This window comes from Microcaecilia unicolor, chromosome 9 (assembly GCF_901765095.1).
Source record: "Microcaecilia unicolor chromosome 9, aMicUni1.1, whole genome shotgun sequence".
NCBI lineage: Eukaryota > Metazoa > Chordata > Amphibia > Gymnophiona > Siphonopidae > Microcaecilia > Microcaecilia unicolor.
Genome location: NC_044039.1, coordinates 8734034 through 8755203, shown reverse-complemented (window position 1 = coordinate 8755203; position 21170 = coordinate 8734034). Strand labels below are relative to the sequence as shown.

The 21170-nt window shown below is 43.7% G+C and overlaps 1 protein-coding gene across 6 annotated transcripts in view; it reads right to left on the bottom strand.

Annotated features, from left to right (window-relative positions):
* Window positions 1-21170, bottom strand: part of CNOT2 (CCR4-NOT transcription complex subunit 2) — a 156103-nt gene that overhangs the window by 14380 nt on the left and 120553 nt on the right. For all 6 annotated transcript variants that reach the window (XM_030214116.1, XM_030214114.1, XM_030214110.1 and 3 more), the window contains one exon: window positions 344-444. In XM_030214116.1, coding sequence (XP_030069976.1) covers window positions 344-444 — 101 coding nt within the window. The remainder of the gene's footprint in view (window positions 1-343; window positions 445-21170) is intronic.

The window sequence follows — 21170 nt, the reverse complement described above, 5'->3', positions numbered from 1 at the left end:
GCTAAAAATATCATGAGGGCCGAATCTCAAGGTCAGATGAGCTGTATTTGACCCACAGACCACATATTGAATGCCCCTGCCCTAGGGCACACTATTTTGGAATACAGGCACTTTTAAAATCAAATTAACTAAGGGGCCTTCTTACTAAAGCTCAGCAAACACTAAATGTTGCATGTCCTATTTTACACCTATGGGCCATGTGGCACTTAGCTAATGTCAGTTAGCGTGCGCTAAGCTTTAGAAAAATGGCCCCTAAATAAATAAAAACTGGGAAAAAATATCTAAAGTTAGAAAATGCATTCAAACTACATAAGAAAAATGTATAAAATCCTTTGAAACATACAGTTCTACTGCAGCTAAAAGTTGTAAAACATCTCCCCCGTTCATGTAGTAGAGATAGAACAGTAGATCTTCTCCGTATCGGCCAAGTTTTATTGCAGCAAGCTATGAAAGAAGAGAGAAATTAAGATTAAAAACGAATGATTAAAACAAGCCTAAAAGTATTCAGCTCAAGTCCGTCATTGCAAATTAAGGTCAAACAAACTTTAAAAATACCTCTCTTCTGTCTTCTCCATAGCTGCCTAGCAGTGGCGTAGCTACGTGGGGCCTGAGGGGGCCGGGGCCCCCGCAGATTCACCCCAGGACCCCCCTCCCGGCGAACCCGCCCCTGCCGCCGCCTACCTTTACTTTTGCTGGCGGGGGATCCCATTCCCCGCCAGCCGACGTCTTCTCAGTCCTTCCTGCACTTCAATTTGTTTGCTGACGTCCTGCACGTAATTATACGTGCAGGACGTCAGACTCAGAGAACAGTTCTGTTCTCTGAGTCTGACGTCCTGCACGTACAACGTAAAGGTAGGCGGCGGCGGGGGCGGGTTCGCGGCGGGAGGGGGGGCGGCAATGTCGGCGGTGGGGGGGGGGCGGCGCCGGGGGGAGGGCTAAAATGTGCCCCCTCCCCCCGGGCTCGGACCCCTCTCCCACGGAAGGCTGGCTACGCCCCTGCTGCCTAGTCCCTCCCCGCCTTCTATTTTGCTTTTCTTACCTCTTGAATATTGTTTAATTTTTTGATTGTTAACCGCTTTATGCTTGGAATAAATAAAGATTACTGCAAAGTCCATTTATACTGTCCTGTTTTACTTTACAGTGAGTTGTAGATATCACATGATATCTACAACTAGATATCTAGAACGAGAGGACATGAAATGAGATTGAAGGGGGGGCAGACTCAAGAAAAACGTCAGGAACTATTTTGTCACGGAGAGCGTAGTGGATGCTTGGAATGCCCTCCCGCGGGAGGTGGTGGAAATAAAAACGGTAACGGAATTCAAACATGCGTGGGATAAACATAAAGGAATCCTGCTCAGAAGGAATGGATCCTAAGGAGCTTAGCCGAAATTGGGTGGCAGAGCCGGTGGCGGGAGGCGGGGATGGTGCTGGGCAGACTTATATGGTCTGTGCCCTGGAAAGGACAGGTACAAATCAAGGTAAGGTATACACAAAAAGTAGCACATGTGAGTTTATCTTGTTGGGCAGACTGGATGCACCGTGCAGGTCTTTTTCTGCCATCATCTACTATGTTACTAGGTAGATATCACATGGAATGCTGGGATGGGAAAGTGTGTTTGGAGTGGGGAAAAAAAGGGTCACTATGGACTAACAATATCCACCACTATAAACAAACATCTTACTCTCTCCTGTTGAATTAGTCCACAGCAGCTGCTTATTCGTTAATACCTTTGATTCCTCCAGCTTGGTATTAAAGCCTCAATTTATAAAACCTGCAGGAAACAGTGCTGGTGGCACTTTTGTTGATGCTACATAGCATTTACTATTAATATTTGTATTTTACAATCATCCCTGCTCCTTTCTGTCCGGACATTAGTGATGAGTAGCAATGGTCATAAAATATTTTTAACATGAGGAAAATGTCAGAAGGAAAGTCAATAGGGACATGTGCAGTCACTATTCTTTCATTGGTCATTCACATTTAACAGAAAATATCCCTCTAATACAAATAGCCCATCCTCACAGTGAGAGGTATATCAGTTAAGTTTGTGTCTCAACAAAAAATGAGAAAAATATTGGGTCCTGTACTCGTGGACATTTACCCTAATAATGGTTGCTATTTTCCGGATAACTACTACTCATCATTTCTATAGCGCTACTAGATGTACGCAGTGCTGTACACTTGAACATGAAGAGACAGTCCCTGCTCGACAGAGCTTACAATCTAATTAGGACAGACAAACAGGACAAACAAGAGATAAGGGAACATTAAAGTGAGGATGATAAAATAAGGGTTAGGAGTTAAAAGCAGAATCAAAAAGGTGGGCTTTTAGCTTAGATTTGAAGACGGCCAGGGATGGAGCTTGACGTACTGGCTCAGGAAGTCTATTCCAGGCATATGGTGCAGCAAGATAAAAGGAACGGAGTTTGGAATTAGAGGTGGAGAAGAAGGGTGCAGATAAGAGAGATTTACCCAGTGAACAGAAATATCTCAGCCAGCATTGGTTGTGGATATTTAGCAGCAGTACCTAGATAGTGCTGGTGGATATTCTTACAAACTGCCTAGGCATTATCTGGATAGTACACCGGGGGGGGAGAGGGGGTGAGGGTTGTGAAGGCGATATTTATCCAAAAAGTAGCGATATTCAGATCGCTATCCAGCAGGCTTTGATGGCAATTCCAGTACTTGAAACATAAAGGACACAGCCTGGGCAGACTTCTACGGCTGTAGACCAAAATCAAGTATATAATATCGCGTTCATTGTTGATTTAATCTTGAATTGAGAATGAATGTGACTGTTGGGCAGACTGGATGGACCATTCAGGTCTTTAGCTGCCGTCACTTATTATGTTACTATGATAAAGTTAGACCAGAAAAACTACTTTCCTAACTTTATCAGGATAGCGCTAGCACTGATTGCACTAAACAGATATTTGGTGCTGAGGACAATCTACTTACCGACACTGAATATCCATATTTTATTTAGCTGCTACGGCTGGCGTTTTAGAACACACTGATCGCAGCTGCTGAATACTAACTCAACTGTCTATATTACAAACCCTCAGGAATTAAGTAATCTATATTAATTATTCAGTCAAACTGAATCTTCATTCCCTAACCATCAAACATATAAATGGCAAGTGACCGACTGACCTGCAAATGCGCAGTAGAGTCGGAACGCTGAGAGTGTAGAAGTCCAAGCCCCGCCTCCAACAGCAGTACAGCCCAATAGGGAGGAGGGCTTGGACAAGGGCGTGGAAATCGGAGGAGGAGGGAGCAGGGAGGGAAGGAGGGGGCGGAACTGAGGGAAACAGACACAGCGATGGAGAACTGACGACACGACGACGGCGGAAAGAGGGGGGGCGATGTGGGGGGGGTCAAAGGTGGTGGTGACGGCGGCGGGGACGGCGAAATGGCGGCGGTGGGGACGAAAGGGCACAGGAGGTCACAATCGCGGTGGATGGGAGCCCGAGGATAGAGGGTAGGGGAGAGAACAGTTGATGGACACGGGTGGATGGAGCGGATGGGAGGGGGGAGAGGAGGGTTGCTGGACATGGGGGGGAGGGCAAGGGAGAGAGCTGGGTTGGTGGATGGGGGGAGGCCATAGGAAAACAAAAAACTAGCCCGTTGTTATGGGCTTAACGGCTAGTTTACTTATAAATGAAAAAAGTAAAGTCCTGGAACATTCCCTAACCAAATACATTTCAATTTACATATTTGACCTTTTACAATATCTTCATTTAAACTCCTCATATTGACTTACAAGTGCATTCACTCTGCAGCTCCTCGGTACCTCTTCACTTTTATCTCTCCCTACCCTCTTCCCCGGGAACTCTTGTTTATCAGGTAAGTCTCTTTTATTAGTACCCTTCTCCTCCACTGCCAACCCCAGACTTTGTTCCTTTTATCTTGCTACACCATATGCCTGGAATAGACTTACTGAGTCAGTACGTCAAGCTCCATCTCTGGCCATTTTCAAATATTGGCTAAAAGCCTTTTTGACGCTGCTTTTAACTCTTAATACTTGTTCAGTACCTGTGTTTTATCATTCCCACCTTAAGTAATTCCTTTATCCCTTATTTTCCTTTTTGTCTGACTTGATTAGATTGTAAGCTCTGTTGAGCAGGGACTGTCTCTTTATGTTCAAGTGTACAGCGCTGCGTATGTCTAGTAGCGCTACAGAAATGACAGTAGTAGTAGTCTTTGGGATTCCAGAATCTTGCCACTCTTTGTCCTTATCCCTTATTTGTCGTGTTTGGATGTCATGAATAGATTGTAAGCTCTGTCGAGCACTGACTGTCTCTTACACGTTCTGTGTACAGCGCTGCATACATATGGTAGCGCTATAGAAATGATAAGCAGTAGTAGTAGTCGTAGTAGACAGCAGATGGTGACCTGATTTTTTTCCACTCTGCTTTTAACGTATAGTGATGTGAAAAAGTTTTCCCCACCTCCTGATTTCCTCAATTATTACATATATGTCACATGAATGGTTTCCGATCTTTAAACAAAATGTAATACTGTAATAGAGGAATCGTAGCCCACTCTTCTTTGCAGAACTGCTTTAATTCAGACACATTTGTAGGGTTTAATGCACGAATTGCTTTTTCAGGTACTGCCAACAGCATTTCTATTGGGTTCAAGTACGGACTTTGACTAGGTCAATCCAAAACTTCGTTTCTCCTCAGACATTCAGATGTAGATTTGCTTTCGTGTTTGGGATCATTAGTACATAAGTACATAAGTAGTGCCATACTGGGAAAGACCAAAGGTCCATCTAGCCCAGCATCCTGTCACCGACAGTGGCCAATCCAGGTCAAGGGCACCTGGCACGCTCCCCAAACGTAAAAACATTCCAGCCAAGTTATACCTAAAAATGCGGAATTTTTCCAAGTCCATTTAATAGCAGTCTATGGACTTGTCCTTTAGGAATCTATCTAACCCCTTTTTGAACTCCGTCAAGCTAACCGCTCGTACCACGTTCTCCGGCAACGAATTCCAGAGTCTAATTACACGTTGGGTGAAGAAAAATTTTCTCCGATTCGTTTTAAATTTACCACACTGTAGCTTCAACTCATGCCCTCTAGTCCTAGTATTTTTGGATAGCGTGAACAGTCGCTTCACATCCACCCGATCCATTCCACTCATTATTTTATACACTTCTATCATATCTCCCCTCAGCCGTCTCTTCTCCAAGCTGAAAAGCCCTAGCCTTCTCAGCCTCTCTTCATAGGAAAGTCGTCCCATCCCCACTATCATTTTCGTCGCCCTTCGCTGTACCTTTTCCAATTCTACTATATCTTTTTTGAGATACGGAGACCAGTACTGAACACAATACTCCAGGTGCGGTCGCACCATGGAGCGATACAACGGCATTATAACATCCGCACACCTGGACTCCATACCCTTCCTAATAACACCCAACATTCTATTCGCTTTCCTAGCCGCAGCAGCACACTGAGCAGAAGGTTTCAGCGTATCATCGACGTATCATCTTGCTGCATAACCCAAGTACACTTCAGCTTCAGTTCATGGACAGATGACTGGATATTCTCCTTAATAATTTTCTTGAACAGTGCAGAATTCATGGTTCCTTCAATAAGGGCAAGTTTTCCAGGTACTGAGGCAGCAAAGGTTCCCCACAGCATCACACTACCACCACCATGTCTGACTAGTCGGTATGCCACTTTTGACTCGCCTTTCCATAGAACATTATCCCAAAAGGCTTGGGGATCATCCAAGTGTGTTGTTGCACATGTGAGACAAAACAATGATGTTAACTCTTGGATAACAGCAGTTTCCATCTTGCTGCTCTCCCAAGAGTCCTATTTTTCCCAGGTTCTTTCTTACTGTTGAGTCATGAACACTGACCTTAGCTGAGGCTAGAGGCCTGCAGTTCTTTGGATGTTCTCCTGGGATGTTTTATGACTTCCCAGATGAATTGTTGCTACACCCTTGGAGCAATTTTGGAAGGCTGGCCACTGGGAGGATCACCACCTAAGTCTTCTCCATTTGAAGATAATGGCTTTTACTGTGGTCTGGTGGAATCCCAGAGCTTTAGAAATGGCTCTGTAACCTATTTCAGAATGATACATGTCAACAAATTTCTCTCATGTCTTCTGGAATTTCCTTCGACAACGGCATAGCAATCTTTTGGAAACTTTGTGGTGACTACTGTACTCTCATAGTATAAAGTTCAATATATCGTGGTTTAGATTCAACAAGGCTGGCTGAAATCAAGCCTGGCTATGATCAATCACCTGAATCTAATTATCAATTAATTTGCAGGCTCTCATATGCATAAGTTACACCAATTTTGAAAGCAAACTCATACAACTAAGTCCACTTTGAAAATTACCCCAGCAAAACTGTTTAGTACATATAGTTCTTCCATGAAAAATTATAAACATACTTTAAAATCTAAAAGTATGCACTTAAATGAAAACCAACGTTTCTTCCAACTGCAGGCAAAAGTGCAGGTGTACACGGCTTATGCATATCAGAAGAGCAATTTTTAAAAACATTCCTGCAGGTAAAGCATTCCAGACAAAAGGCAGAGGCTCTTTTAGGATCCAAAGTATGGAGAGCTGCTTGAAGCATATGACCTAGAGAAGAATACTGGTGAGACAAAAGGCTGACCTAAGGTGGAAATGCCTAAACCTATCAAAGCTAAACTGGGTAAACCAAACAAATTAGAAATGGAAAACAGCTCAGACGTCTAAGGCAGCAACTTTTGCTCAAGAAAGCGAGGACAATGCAAGTTCGGTCATTGTGGAAGATCATGGCCCTGACGTGTTAAGAGTTATGCACACATCCTAATTTAAATATGCTGCTGGAATAAATTGGATCCTTGAAAATTGAATGATAAAAGCAGGAAACATCAAAAACAAAGTTAACATTTTCCTGCCTGAATTTTAGGAGTAGAGTCCTACACTAAAAGACGTTTCAGAAAGTATACACAGATTAAAAAAACAGTTTGGACATCTGATGAAAGGATTCTCTACAGGATAAATTAGCAGAATCTGAGAACCAGGATAAGGATTCTAGTTTAAGAATACCTGGGTTTTTTGAAGCGGTAGATATAACTGACATAGTGGTTAGGATGGTGGACTTTGGTCCTAGGGAACTGAGGAACTGAGTTCGATTCCCACTTCAGGCACAGGCAGCTCCTTGTGCCTTTGGGCAAGTCACTTAACAGTCCATTGCCCCATGTAAGCCGCATTGAGCCTGCCATGAGTGAGAAAGCGCAGGGTGAAAATGTAACAAAAATAAAATAGATACTAGTGGAGATTCTACATGGAATGTTGCCACTATTGGAGATTCTACATGGAATGTTGCTATTCCACTAGCAACATTCCATGTAGAAGGCTGCGCAGGCTTCTGTTTCTGTGAGTCTGACGTCCTGCAGGACGTCAGACTCACAGAAGCAGAAGCCTGCGCTGCCACATTGGTGATCTGCAAGGATCGACTTCTACATGGAATGTTGCTAGTAGAATAGCAACATTCCATGTAGATTCTGAAATAGTAGCAACAGTGGAGGAGTGGTCTAGTGGTTAGGGTGGTGGACTCTGGTCCAGGGGAACTGAGGATCTGAGTTTGATTCTCACTTCAGGCACAAGCAGCTCTCCTTGTGACTCTGGGCAAGTCACTTAACCCTCCATTGCCCCATGTAAGCCGCATTGAGCCTGCCATGAGTGAGAAAGCGCAGGGTGAAAATGTAACAAAAATAAAATAGATACTAGTGGAGATTCTACATGGAATGTTGCTATTCCACTAGCAACATTCCATGTAGAAGCCTGTGCGGCCACATTGGTGATCTGCAAGGATCGACTTCTACATGGAATGTTGCTAGTAGAATAGCAACATTCCATGTACAATCTCAAATAGTAGCAACAGTGGAGGAGTGGCCTAGTGGTTAGGGTGGTGGACTTTGGTCCTGGGGAACTGAGGAACTGAGTTCGATTCCCACTTCAGGCACAGGCACCTTGTGACTCTGGGCAAGTCACTTAACCCTCCATTTATATATATGTACTGCTTTTCTGCTCTATCAAAAGACCACCCCATGAGGTTTACAACAGAGGAACAATATATAAATAATCAAATACAAAAACAGTCAAATACGGAATACAAATTAATTATTATTATTATTATTTGTTGCATTTGTATCCCACCTTATCCCACCTCTTTGCAGGCTCAAAGTGACTTACAATACATTGCATTCTAAATACATAAAAATATAAAAACAATCATTACTGGCCCACGAGCAGAAGTGCAATCTGCTCTCACTAAGGAAACCTGCTGCTATCCATACAGTCTAAAATAACATCAACATACTCTTTTAAAATTTAAACTCACATACATAAAATCCACCATCTGGGCCTGACACAAATGGATGTATAATAACAATAATTCCAGCAAGGCCTCAGAACATCTACTTTTGATGTTTATTACCTTGTATATACAGTCTCGGGCATTGTAATAGCTTGTTTTATGATAATCACAATCAGAACATTAAATCATAAATCAAACCTTTAAAAACCAATTGCAATCCTGCTCAGACAGCCTAAGTACTCCTTGAGGGACTGCAACTTAATGGAATACACCTGCTCTAATTAATGCTAGATCTAGAATTTCTACTCTGTTGATGGCCATGATAGCTTTTTACATCTCCTCAGAAGACAAAACCAACAAGCTGGTTTAGCATCTCCGACATGACGGACTGCAGCTCTTCTCAATGCTCCAACTGCTCCAGTTTCACAACCATGAAAGAATTACTAGCACGGTATGAAAAAAAATCAGCTAACGTACGCGAACTAACAGATCTTCATTTTCTCATACTTGAGTTTAGAAACAATGAAAGGGAGGAAAGAACTTATGAAATATAAGGAGTTGGAGAAAAGGAACAAAATTAGTATCCAGGAAAGCTACATAAAAGGGAATTGTAGACTTCTTGGATTTGTAAAAATAAGGATTCACAAGTTGTGGGTGAAGTCTTTTTTTTTTTTGATTATATTAACTAGGTTATCAACTACAACTTGTTTGTTGACCTTTATTTACACAATGGTAAAAGAAAATGTCTAAACAGTGCAATAGAGGCAGAGGAAATTTGACACACCATGGCTAAATGAGAGTCTGCTTTCATGCAAAAACTGTCATTGCAGTTTTGGCCAAGCAAACTCTTAAAAACAGACTGAAACGGATGATACAGGTCCAAGGTGGACATGACAGAGCACAGCTACTTCAGAAAGAGGCAGCAGGGAAAACAGCTCAGGTGAGCAAGTTACTGTACATAAGTATTGCCATACTGGGAAAGACAAAAGGTCCATCAAGCCCAGCATCCTGTTACCAACAGTGGCCAATCCAGGTCACAAACACCCGGCAAGATCCCAAAAATGTACAAAACATTTTATACTGCTTATCCCAGAAATAGTGGATTTTCCCCTAGTCCATTTAATAATGGTCTATGGACTTTTCCTTTAGGAAGCCGTCCAAACCTTTTTTAAACTCCGCTAACTGCCAGAGTTTAATTACAGGTTGAGTGAAGAAACATTTTCTCCGATTCGTTTTAAATTTACTACATTGTAGCTTCATCGCATGCCCCCTAGTCCTAGTATTTTTGGAAAGCGTAAACAGACGCTTCACATCTACCAGTTCAACTCCACTCATTATTTTATAGACCTTTATCATATCTCCCCTCAGCCGCCTTTTCTCCAAGCTGAAGAGCCCTAGCCGCTTTAGCCTTCCCTCATAGGGAAGTCGCCCCATCCCCTTTATCATTTTCGTTGCCCTTCTCTGCACCTTTTCTAATTCCACTATATCTTTTTTGAGATGCAGCGACCAGAATTGAATACAATATTCGAGGTGCGGTCGCACCATGGAGCGATACAAAGGCATCATAACATCCTCATTTTTGTTTTCCATTCCTTTCCTAATAATACCTAACATTTTATTTGATTTCTTAACTGCAGCAGCACACTGAGTATAAGGTTTCAACGTATCATCAACGACGACACCTAGATCTCTTTCTTGGTCGGTGACTCCTAACGTGGAACCTTGCATGACGTAGCTATAATTCGGGTTCCTCTTTCCCACATGCATCACTTTGCACTTGCTCACATTAAACGTCATCTGCCATTTAGACGCCCAGTCTCCCAGTCTCGTAAGGTCCTCTTGTAATTTTTCACAATCCTCCCACGATTTAACGACTTTGAATAACTATGTGTCATCAGCAAATTTAATTACCTCACTAGTTACTCCCATCTCTAGGTCATTTATAAATATGTTAAAAAGCAGCGGTCCCAGCACAGACCCCTGGGGAACCCCACTAACTACCCTTCTCCATTGAGAATACTGACCATTTAACCCTACTCTCTGTTTCCTATCTTTTAACCAGTTTTTAATCCACAATAGAACACTACCTCCTATCCCATGACTCTCCAATTTCCTCTGGAGTCTTTCATGAGGTACTTTGTCAAACGCCTTCTGAAAATCCAGATACACAATATCAACCGGCTCACCTTTATCCACGTTTCTTCACCCATTCAAAGAAATGTAGTAGATTGGTGAGGCAAGATTTCCCTTCACTAAATCCATGTTGACTTTGTCTCATTAATCCATGCTTTTGAATATAGAGACAAGCTCAGAAAGTATAAAGATCAGAGTGACAACGAAGAACTCTGTGCAAGTCTTGGAAAGGCTCAATCCAGAAGAGATTTGTCCTTAAGTATTCCAACAGAGGGTATAAAGACAAAATGAGCAAGGCGCTATCCCGGAGAATGAATATGGAAGTAAGAGGGGCTGTGGTCTAAGGAAAACAAGGTAACAGCTGTGTATGGATCTGCTTAGAGAACTTTCTTTCTCCCCCATAAGGAAATATTTCAGGATTATTTTATTTATTTAGATTTTGTTCACACCTTTTTCAGTAGTAGCTGAAGGTGAGTTACATTCAATTCAGGTACTCTGGATATTTCTCTGTCCCAGGAGGGCTCACAATCTAAGTTTGTACCTGAGGCAATGGAGGGTTAAGTGACTTGCCCAAGATCACAAGGAGCAGCAGTGGGATTTGAACTGGCCACCTCTGGATTGCAAGACCGGTGCTCTAACCACTAGGCCACTTCTCCACTTATTATTCTTTAGAGTTCTACATGGAATGCTGCTACTGTGAGATTCTGCATGGAATCTTGTCACTCTTTAGGATTCCAGAATCTTGCTATTCTTTGAGATTCTGAATTGAATCTTTATTTATTTAGATTTTGCTCACACCTTTTTCAGTAGTAGCTCAAGGTGAGTTACATTCAGGTACACTGGATATTTCTCTCTCCCAGGAGGGCTCACAAGCTAAGTTTGTACCCGAGGCAATGGAGGGTTAAGTGATTTGCCCAAAATCACAAGGAGCAGCAGCGGGATTTGAACCAGTCACCTCTGGATTGCAAAACCAGTGATAGAGGACAATGAAGCACAAATTGCCTCTTCCTAGTTTCTGCATAATAGCATTTAAGGACTGTTATACTGGGACAGACCAAAGATCCATCAAGCCCAGTATCCTAATTTCAACAATAGCCAGTCCAGGTCAGAAATACCTTTGTATCGCTCTACGGTGAGACCGCACCTTGAATATTGTGTTTGGTCACCGCATCTCAAAAAAGATATAGTGGAACTAAGAAAAGGAACAGGAAAGGGCGACGAAAATGATACAGGGGATGCAACGATTTCCCTATTAGGACAGGCTAAAGCATCTAGGGGTCTTCAGCTTGAAGAAAAGATGGCTGAGGGGAGATATAATAGAGGTCTATAAAATAGTGAGTGGTGTGGAACGGGTAGACGTGAATCACTTGTTTACTCTTTCCAAAAATACTAGGACTATAGGGGGCATGAAATGAAGCTACAAAGTAGTAAATTTAAAACGAATCTGAGAAGGTATTTCTTCACTCAACATGTAATTAAACTCTGGAATTCTCTGCCAGGGAATGTAGTAAAAGCAGTTAGCTTAGCGGGGTTTAGAAACGATTCAGATGGCTTCCTAAAGGAAAAGTTAATAGACCATTATTAAAATGGACTTGGGGGAAATCCACTGCTTATTTTTAGGATAAGCAGCATAAAATGTATTGTACTGTTTGGGGATTTTGCCAGGTACTTGTAACCTGGTTTGGCCACTGTTGGAAACAGGATGCTGGGCCTGATGGACCTTCAGTCTGTCCCAGTATGGCAATACTTATGTAAGATCCTAAAAGCAGATAAATTCCATACTGCTTACACCCAGGAATAAGCAGTGGATTTCCCCATGTCTGCCTTTTTATTAACAGTTTATGGACTTTGCCTCCAGGAACATAACCAAACCTTTTCTAAATCTAGCTACAATAACTGTTTTTACTACATCCTTTAGCATTAAATTCCGGAACTTAACTGTGCGTTGAGTGAAAAAAAAATCTTCTCCGATTTAATTTTTTAAAATGCTGCTTTCTAACTTCACAACATATCCCCAAGCTGAGCAGCCCTAACCTCTTTAGCATCTCCTCATAGGGAAGTTGTGACATCCCTTTTATAATTTTGGTCCCTACCCCTCCTCCCTTCTCTGTACCTTTTCTATTTTCAACATGAGGCTCATTTTCAAAGCACGTAGGCTTACAAGTCTATGTGCTTTGAAAATAAGCACCTATATCTTTTTTGAGATGCAGAGACCAGAATTATACACAATACTCAAAATACAGTGCAGTAATGTAGTCAGAACAAAATTTTTGAGGGGCCTACAATGACCATGGGAGGGCTCCAGGCACCCCACTACTCTGCCTCCCCTTTTCCTCTTCCATTACTCCTCCTCCCTAAATTCAAATGACCTTATCTGGCGGGATCGCCAAGCTCCGCCAGTGGACAAAGTCTTTGGCTCACCTCTCGGGCTTTTCCTCAGAGTGAAGTGCCAAAGAACCTGAGAATGTTTTCTGCAATGTCTGGTCACAAGTAGGACCATGGGGTGGCTTCCTGGGTTGTGTGTCAAGCCTTCAAGGCCAGCTTCTTAGAAATGAATTTAAGTTCCTTGGCAGGAGAGGCACAAAGCCTGCCTTTCTAGGCGTGAACAGCTCTGCATGACGTGTCAGAACAGATTTTACAGTTATCAATATGAAATCAAGGGGAAACTTTCTTTATAGAGAAAAGATGCCTGCAGAGAAAAATCAATTGCAGCTCTGACTATTGCCTTGTTTCCTGCTGAAACAATGAGGAAAGAGAAATGAGCTGGCAGAATGTCAAAAACAATAATAAAACCTAATGAAGGATCAAAACATTTGACTAGAAAAGTAAGGGAAAAATAGTAAAATTTTTGGCTGCTACAAGGAGGAAAAAATAGAGTGAGTGCTGAAGAAAACTACAGAGCCTGATAAGAATTTCTCTGAATGCCCAGCAGAAAAAAAAAAAAAAAGAGCAGCCCATAGCATCACAGGAAGTCCTGAGCATGTCCAGTGAAGATTTTTAGGCTTTACCAGAAACCTCTGGAAAATTCATTCTATTTGGTGCCAAGCAAAGTCATGTGACCTGGCAAACCCGTTTATCCTCAGAGAAAAAAAGGGGTTCTGTTTTAATAAAAAGAAAGCACAAGGGGAAAGGGAATGGGATTTGATAAACCGCCTTTCTGTGGTTACAATCAAAGCGGTTTACATATTATATGCAGGCGCTTATTTTGTACCTGGGGTAATGGAGGGTTAAGTGACTTGCCCAGAGTCACAAGGAGCTGCAGTGGGAATTGAACTCAGTTCCCCAGGATCAAAGTCCACTGCACTAACCACTAGGCTACTCCTCCACTCATTCCACCAATAAGAGCCAACCTCATCAGTGATGTCACAATGGCTTGATTGCCCGATACACTTCTGATATTGTGATGTCATGAGGGAAAGGGGGAAAGGGAAATGGGACTTGATATACTGCCTTTCTATAGTTATCGCAAGTGCATTCAATGTGGTTTACATAGTATATTCAGGTACTTATTTTGTACCAGGGGCAATGGAGGGTTAAGTGACTTGCCCAGAGTCACAAGGAGCTGCATTGGGAATCAAACCCTGTTCCCCTGGTTCTCAAGCAACTGTACTAACCATTGAGCTACTCCTCAATTAAGCAAAGTTACTCACCTGTTGCAGGTGTTCTCTGAGGACAGCAGGCCAAGTGTTCTCACAGCTAGGTGACATCACCCAACAGAGCCCGGTGTGGATGCTGATTAGCGAGATAAAGGACTTTTTAGCAGTATCCCACCGCACATGCGCTGGTCCTGAATGCACTAGGGTCCCTCAGTCATTGTAAAAAGTAAAGAATACAACTCCACGGGAAGGTGGGAGGGTATGTGAGAATACTTGGCCTGCTGTCCTTGGAGAACACCTGCTACAGGTGAATAACTTTGCTTTCTCCGAGGGCAAGCAGGGTGTTCTATTCTCACAACTGGGAATCCCTAGCTACCAGGCTTACCGAAAACTATAATGCTAGGACAATAGGGACTCAAAATGTCGAGGCCTGTAATTCAATCAACCATTTACCTATTAGTTGTGGAGGTGCAGCCTGGAACAGAACAAAACTGGGCCTAGTGGGGTGGAGTTGGTTTCTAGACACCAAACAAATTCAGCAGGACTGCTTGCCTAAACTGTCTCGTCAGGTATCCTGCTCAAGACAGTAATGAGATGTGAAGGTGTGGACAGATAATCACATCGCAGTTTTGCAAATTTCCTCTATGGAGGCTGACCTCAAGTGGACTACCGACGTAGCCATGGCTCTGACATTATGAGCCTTAACAAGACCCTCTAGATTCAGACCATAAGGAGATGCAATCTGCTAGCCAACTGAAAATTTTGTATTTGCTGATGGCTACCCCTATCCTGCTTGGGTTAAAAGAAACAAAAAGCAGGGTGAACTGTCCACTCCACATAGAAGGCTAAGGCTCTCTTGCAATTTCACCAGGATGGGCATGTGATTTGGGGAACTAGAACAACTGACTGATTAAGATGGAACTCCAATACTACCTTAAGAAGGAACTTGTGTGTGCGGAGAACTACTCTATTATGGTGAAACTCAGTGTAAGGTGGGTCAGACACTAGGGCCTGAAGCTCACTGACCCTGTGAGCTGAAGTGACCACCACCAGGAACATAACTTTCCAGGTCAAATACTTCAAATGGCAGGAATCAAGTGAGGACAACGTTGAGATCCCATGACACAGTTGGAGGTTTGATAGTGGATTTGTCAATAACAAACCTCGAATGAGGAGAACTTAGAGGCTGAACAGAGATGGGCTTAATTCCCACATGGTGATGATAAGCACTAATTGCACTGTGATGACCCCTTACAGAGTTGGTTTTCAAACCAGACAGAGAGGTGCACGAGGTATTCAAGCAGTTTTTGTGTAGGACAAGTGAGGGGATCTAAGGCCTTGCCTCACACCAGACAGCAAACCTTCTCCACTAAAATGAGTAACACCTCTTAGTGGGGTCTTTCCTAGAAGCAAGATGTGGGAGACGCCCTCTGGTGAATCTAAGGTTACAATTTCTATGCTCTTAACATCCAAGCTGTGAGGGCCAGGGATTGGAGGTTGGGATGTACAAGAGACCTGTCATTCTGTGTGATGAGGGTCAGGAAACAATCCAATCTCCATGGATCTTCAGAGGATAACTCCAGAAGAAGAGGGAACCAGATCTGCCTCGTACAGTAGGTGTAATTAGGATCATAGTTCCCTGAGGATACAAATACAGAAGACCCTTCCCCCAAAGGCATCAGACGCTACTCTGCCGTGTGATCTGAGAGTGCAGTAGAACTGGGAGACCTTGTTTTTGAGATGTGACAAAAAGATCCACCGAGGGGGTGCCCTACTCTCAGAAGATCTCGTGGGCCATACCCATTCTAACAGACCACTCATGCGGTTGCAAAACCCTGCTCAGTCTGTCCATCAGGCAGTTGTCCTTTCCTGGGAGGTATGTGGCTTGGAGGTCTATACCGTGAAAGAGGGCCTACTGTTGTACATCCCCACTACTTCGTGACACAAGGGGTAGGATCCCATACCCCCCTCCCTTGGTTGTCCATTTGGATGAGAATAATTTGGATTTGCAGCCAATCTCTGAAAGCCTTCAGGGCATTCCAAATGGCTCTGAGCTCAAGGAGACCAATATGGAGATTTGTTTCCTAAGCAGACCAAGTTGTCTTGTTGGATTGGTTCCTTGCTATTTTTATGAACATTTTAAGATAGTGGAAGCTAAGAAGAACCTCAGGAAGGGGAATAACCTCAGGAAGGGGAATAACAACTTTTTTGTCTTTCCATCCCCCAAGGATATTAAAACTTTGAAGAACTTTGAACATCTTTTGGCATATCAAGCTGCTAAATTAGGAAAAGATATTTCAATAGTAAACAGATTATCTAGCTCTTAAAGGGAATTTCACAGAAATGTTAAAACACTGCTGTTTAAAAAGTATGTGCTACTCTCTTGATGTTTCTTTTTAAATACACAGTTTAGTTTGTTTTTATTGTCATCACTGGGCCTGTCCAGTCTCTTTTTACTTTGTAAACTGCTTTGAACTGAAAGGTTTGAGTGGGTTATTACTATTAATAACCCGGTACAGAATGTCCGCCACCCTCTCCTGAACCGCCAGTTCTAGGTCAGAGACTTGCAGCCATGAGAGTGTGCACATCCCCACACCCATAGTGGAGAGTCTGGACACTATATCAAAAAAAGTCATACATGCCTCTGGCCAGATTATTTCCTATACTCCAGCTGCTTACTGGCCAACTGACAAAGTTTTGTGGCCGCTTCTGTGGGAGAGTATCCACACGACTTTGTGTACTGCGGACCAAAGACTGCAAGTAAAGGATCACGTAGAGCTGGTAGGACTGGATGTGGGAAATGATAAGGCCTGAAAAGTTTTCCTCTCAAATGAGTCTGGTGTCCTGGCCTTTGTACCTGGGGGAGCTGAGGCATGAGTCCTAGAGCTCCTAGCTCGTTTGAGAGTTAATTTGACCACCAGAGTGTGGTGTGGCAGTCTAGCCCTCTTGAATCTTGGATACAGTACTGCGTACCCACCTACTTAGGTGCAACCTGCACTGAGAGGGGAGCTTCCCAGTTCATTAGTGCATCCTTAAGGATAGAGTGAAATGGTACGGTGACCCCTTCCTTAGGGAGGAGACCTGTAGTCCAGGTCAGTCAACATCTCCACCCTGGGCTCTTCCTCCATTTCTAACTTAAATGGGATGACAGAAGCCATCTCTCCCTGATAAAACCGGTAACAGAGAACCTCAGGTGGAGATTTATGTCTCTCTTAAGGTGGGGAGGGATCAGAAGGGATCCCATAAGACTCCTCCTCTGAGAAATAATGTGGGTCCTCCTAAATCCTATGAGCAGTCCCATTCACACTCTTCACTGTACTCAAGTTGTACTGAATTTGTATGTGCCTGCCTTGACTCAGTGGATCCATGTCCATGCCATGAAAAGTCCCGAGGTACAGCCCTACTCTCTGACTTCGGGGAAGCTTCCTCTTTCAACGTCAAGAGCAGTACTGTATGCGTCAAGGTTGACGTTGACACCCTTTGAGGTGCCGGCATCAAAGATCCCTTCACCGGTATAAAAGGAGCCTCAGGAAGAACCTGGGTTTGATCCACAGTTGGCACAAGCACCCTCGATGCCTGAGTGCTTTGCAATTACAGCATCTGCCAAAAACCAGAAGGTAATCGAACAAAAAAGTCCCACAGGACAAGCAGCAATAGAAAAGGAAGTGTCAAAGAGGATTGATGCTTATGCTTCTTGTGCTTCCCCCGATGCATAGCATCACAGTCCTTCGGTGTCAACGAGGACAACATCGAATCTGTAAATGCACTCAGTGTCAGGTCAGATGCTGACTAATCCCAGGGCCTACTTTCAGTACCCGGTATCAAGAAAGGTGGCAACCTCCTCAATGCCAGTGCATTCCAAGTGGATGCTAAAGTCTTGGCAGCCATCGAGACCGATGCTTCCAGTGCCGATATATCACCCTTCGATGAGCCAAAAAGCTTCTCCAGTTGAACCTGCCACATATTCTGTGTCCTCAGCTGCATTAGGTTCATGATCAGGTCCAAGGCACCTGATGCACCAGTTGTGCGGGTCCATCATGGAAATTATCCAATTACATTGGGCACACCTTTTGAAGCCACTGGGGGACATCGAAAAAAGAACTGCAGCCAAATTAAACTCAATCTTGAACCAGATAAAGGGACAGTGTTCAAATTGAGGTTAGGTTTCTGGGCTAAAAGGGCTTAGCAATATATAAAAAATAAAGAAACTTTAAGGGCTGAAAAACTAAAAAAAAATTAAAAGGGAAACTGAAAAAAGGATAAAATAAAGAAAAAAATGATCTGAGAGGACTTGAAAACCCGCACGGGAAGGCACAAATCACACTTGTGGAGAACATGAAGACGCATCCATGGAAAAACAAAGAATGAGGGACCCGTGCTCGTGCAACGGGTAGGAGGGTACCAGCACATGCACAGTGGGGTGCTGCTAGAAAGTTCTTCATTTCGCTAGTCAGCGTCTGCACCAAGCTCAGTCAGATGACGTCACCCAGCTGTAAGAATACAACGGCCTGCTTGTCCTCAGAGAATGCCAGCAAACAAAAAATGTAGGGGCAATATTCAATGTGACTTATCTAGACAGGAGTGTCTCTAACCGAGATATGTCCCGCTGACCAGGTCATACTTGGATATTCAACAACATTTATCCAGATAGCAGTGCTGGTCAGACCACTTTGGCACTCTCCAGGTAGTGCTGGGGCACTACAGGGCAGGTGCTTTGTCACACCTCAATTTTTTTTTTTTTTTTTTTGGGGGGGGGGCTGACCCAAAGTCAGAGGGCACATTTTACCCCCGCCTCCTCGCTGCTCTCCATTCCCTGCCGCAACCCCACATACCTAGGCTGGCAGGGTCCCCAAGCCCCGTCAGCAGAAGTCTTTCGAAAGCACTGTTCACTCCCTCGTGCCGCCTGCCCTGCTTTCCTCTGCAGGCCGCATGCTCAATTTCACTAAAACCAAGCATGGCTGGGGGGGGGGGGGGGAAGCAGGGTAGGCAGCACAGTGGCGAACTGCACTAGAGGAAGACTTCTGCTGGCGGGGCTTGGGGACCCCTGCCAGCTAAACCACAAGACCTTGGGGGACCCAAATCCAATTTGGGGGAGTCCAAGCCCCCAAGGGCACCTATGGCTACACCACTGGTCCAGGTACAGACCGACACTAAACATCTGCAAGCTGGTTTTGTTTTAATAAGAACTAACTAAAAATAAATGGATATCCTCATTAATATTGCTGGCACACACACAAAAAAAAGTGATTTGGATCTCTCTGATAAGCCAGACCAGCTGCCCCAAGGGCTACTGTCTAAAAAGCAGCCACCATGAAAAGAAAAACAAACACATTTTAAATGCACACAGCAAATGAAGGAAACTGTCAGTTTCTCAAAGAAGTCATACTCATTAATCATGAAAAAGCAATGTCTGAAAATGCAGCATGCTCCCCTTCAGGATAAAAGCTCACTTTATCAGTTGTAAACACTTCAGTTAAGCCAAAAGGACTTGCTGTTCTGTGTGTATGGTTTTAGACAGACCTTCAGAAAAAAATATTTTAAAAAAGTTTAAAAAAGAAAACATACATAGAATAACTCGATATGGACCCGGGGGCAGTGAGAAACAAAGGAAGAAGCAGCGGGAGAGGTGTTGGATGGAGAGAGAAGGGCTTAAGAAACTTGTGTGTGTGTGTGTGGGGGGGGGGGGGGGGGGGGGGCGGGTTGGAAGAGGCAGAGACCATTGGCCGGACCCAGGGAAGTAACAAACAGAGGCAGTGGAAGCTGAATGGACCCGGGGCAGTGTGAGAGAGAGGGAAAGGCAGCAGGAGAGTTGTTCGATGGACCTGCGAGAGAGAGGGGCTTAAGAAACTCGGGGGGGGGGGGGGGGGGCTATATATAGAGAGAGGGAAAGAGAAAAATGCTGAAAAGATGTAGCAAGGATTTGGGGCAGAGCAGGGTGGAGCATGAAGCAGGGCAGGTATTGAGTTTTTCTCTGTTAAAAAGTTGGCAACCCTCAAAAAGCTTAACTATAAGAAAAGATTCTGTACAAAAAATACACACAGCATCTCCTGTTTGGCTCACTGCTGTCTTCATAGAGCTTGGATCTATTTTCTATCTTCTGGAGACCTCTAAAGCACTCTAACACTACACAGAGCACAATGATTTCTAGATATTTGAAAAATAATGTTTATATCCCAGCCATAGGATTGAGAAGCTACAAGCCATATGGAGACCTAAGAGTTCCTTGCATCCATTAAAACTGATACCCTGTGTTGTTAATTCTTGAGCATTTCTAATGTATTTCACTCATTTTCAGTAGCAGGGAAGTCTAATAGCCATACTGCTCCTAAAGCAGTGGTTCTCAACTCAGTCCTTGGAACACACAAAGCCAGTCAGGATTTCAGGACACCCACAATGAATATGCATGAGATAAATGTGCAAACAACAGAGCCAGCGCTGCTCCGAGGATGCTTGACAGAAGACAGAGCCATGTGACAAGGCTGAAGCCATAGCCGCCATCTTGATACACTCAAACCAAAGTTCACTACTGGTCCACACCAAGCCACGCATTGGTGGTCTTTATTTCTAATAAGCATTTGCTATTGTTTTAGGTGAGTCAATATGGTGGCAAGCTCCACCAACTGGTTTCAGGCCAGATAATGGGACAAGCACACTCCTGCCGTCTCCTGTCAATAAAACTTCCTTGTGCTGCTCTGCTGTTCATTTACCCCAGGGTCATGTGATCACGGCCTGGCATATATCAAGACTCCCACAGACAACAGAACAGTATGCTCCCAACCCCCCCACCCCCGGTGTCTGGAGGTCCTCATTAGTTCCCTGTATTTATTTATTATTATATTTCTTGGCATATTATCCTTTTATCTGACTGAAACGTTTTTCCCATAGCAGTGACTCCATTCTATGGGACCCTTTTACCAAGCTGTGGTAAGCACTTACACATGCTTACCATAGCTTAAAATGGCATACAGCGGTACTTTTGACATGTGCTTGCCCTACCGGCATGCTAAAAAATAACATTTATTTTTTTGCCGAGGGGGCGCCTTGGAGGTGGAAAGTGCGTGTGTCTGTACTAATCAATTAGCACAGCTACATTACCGCATGCTTAG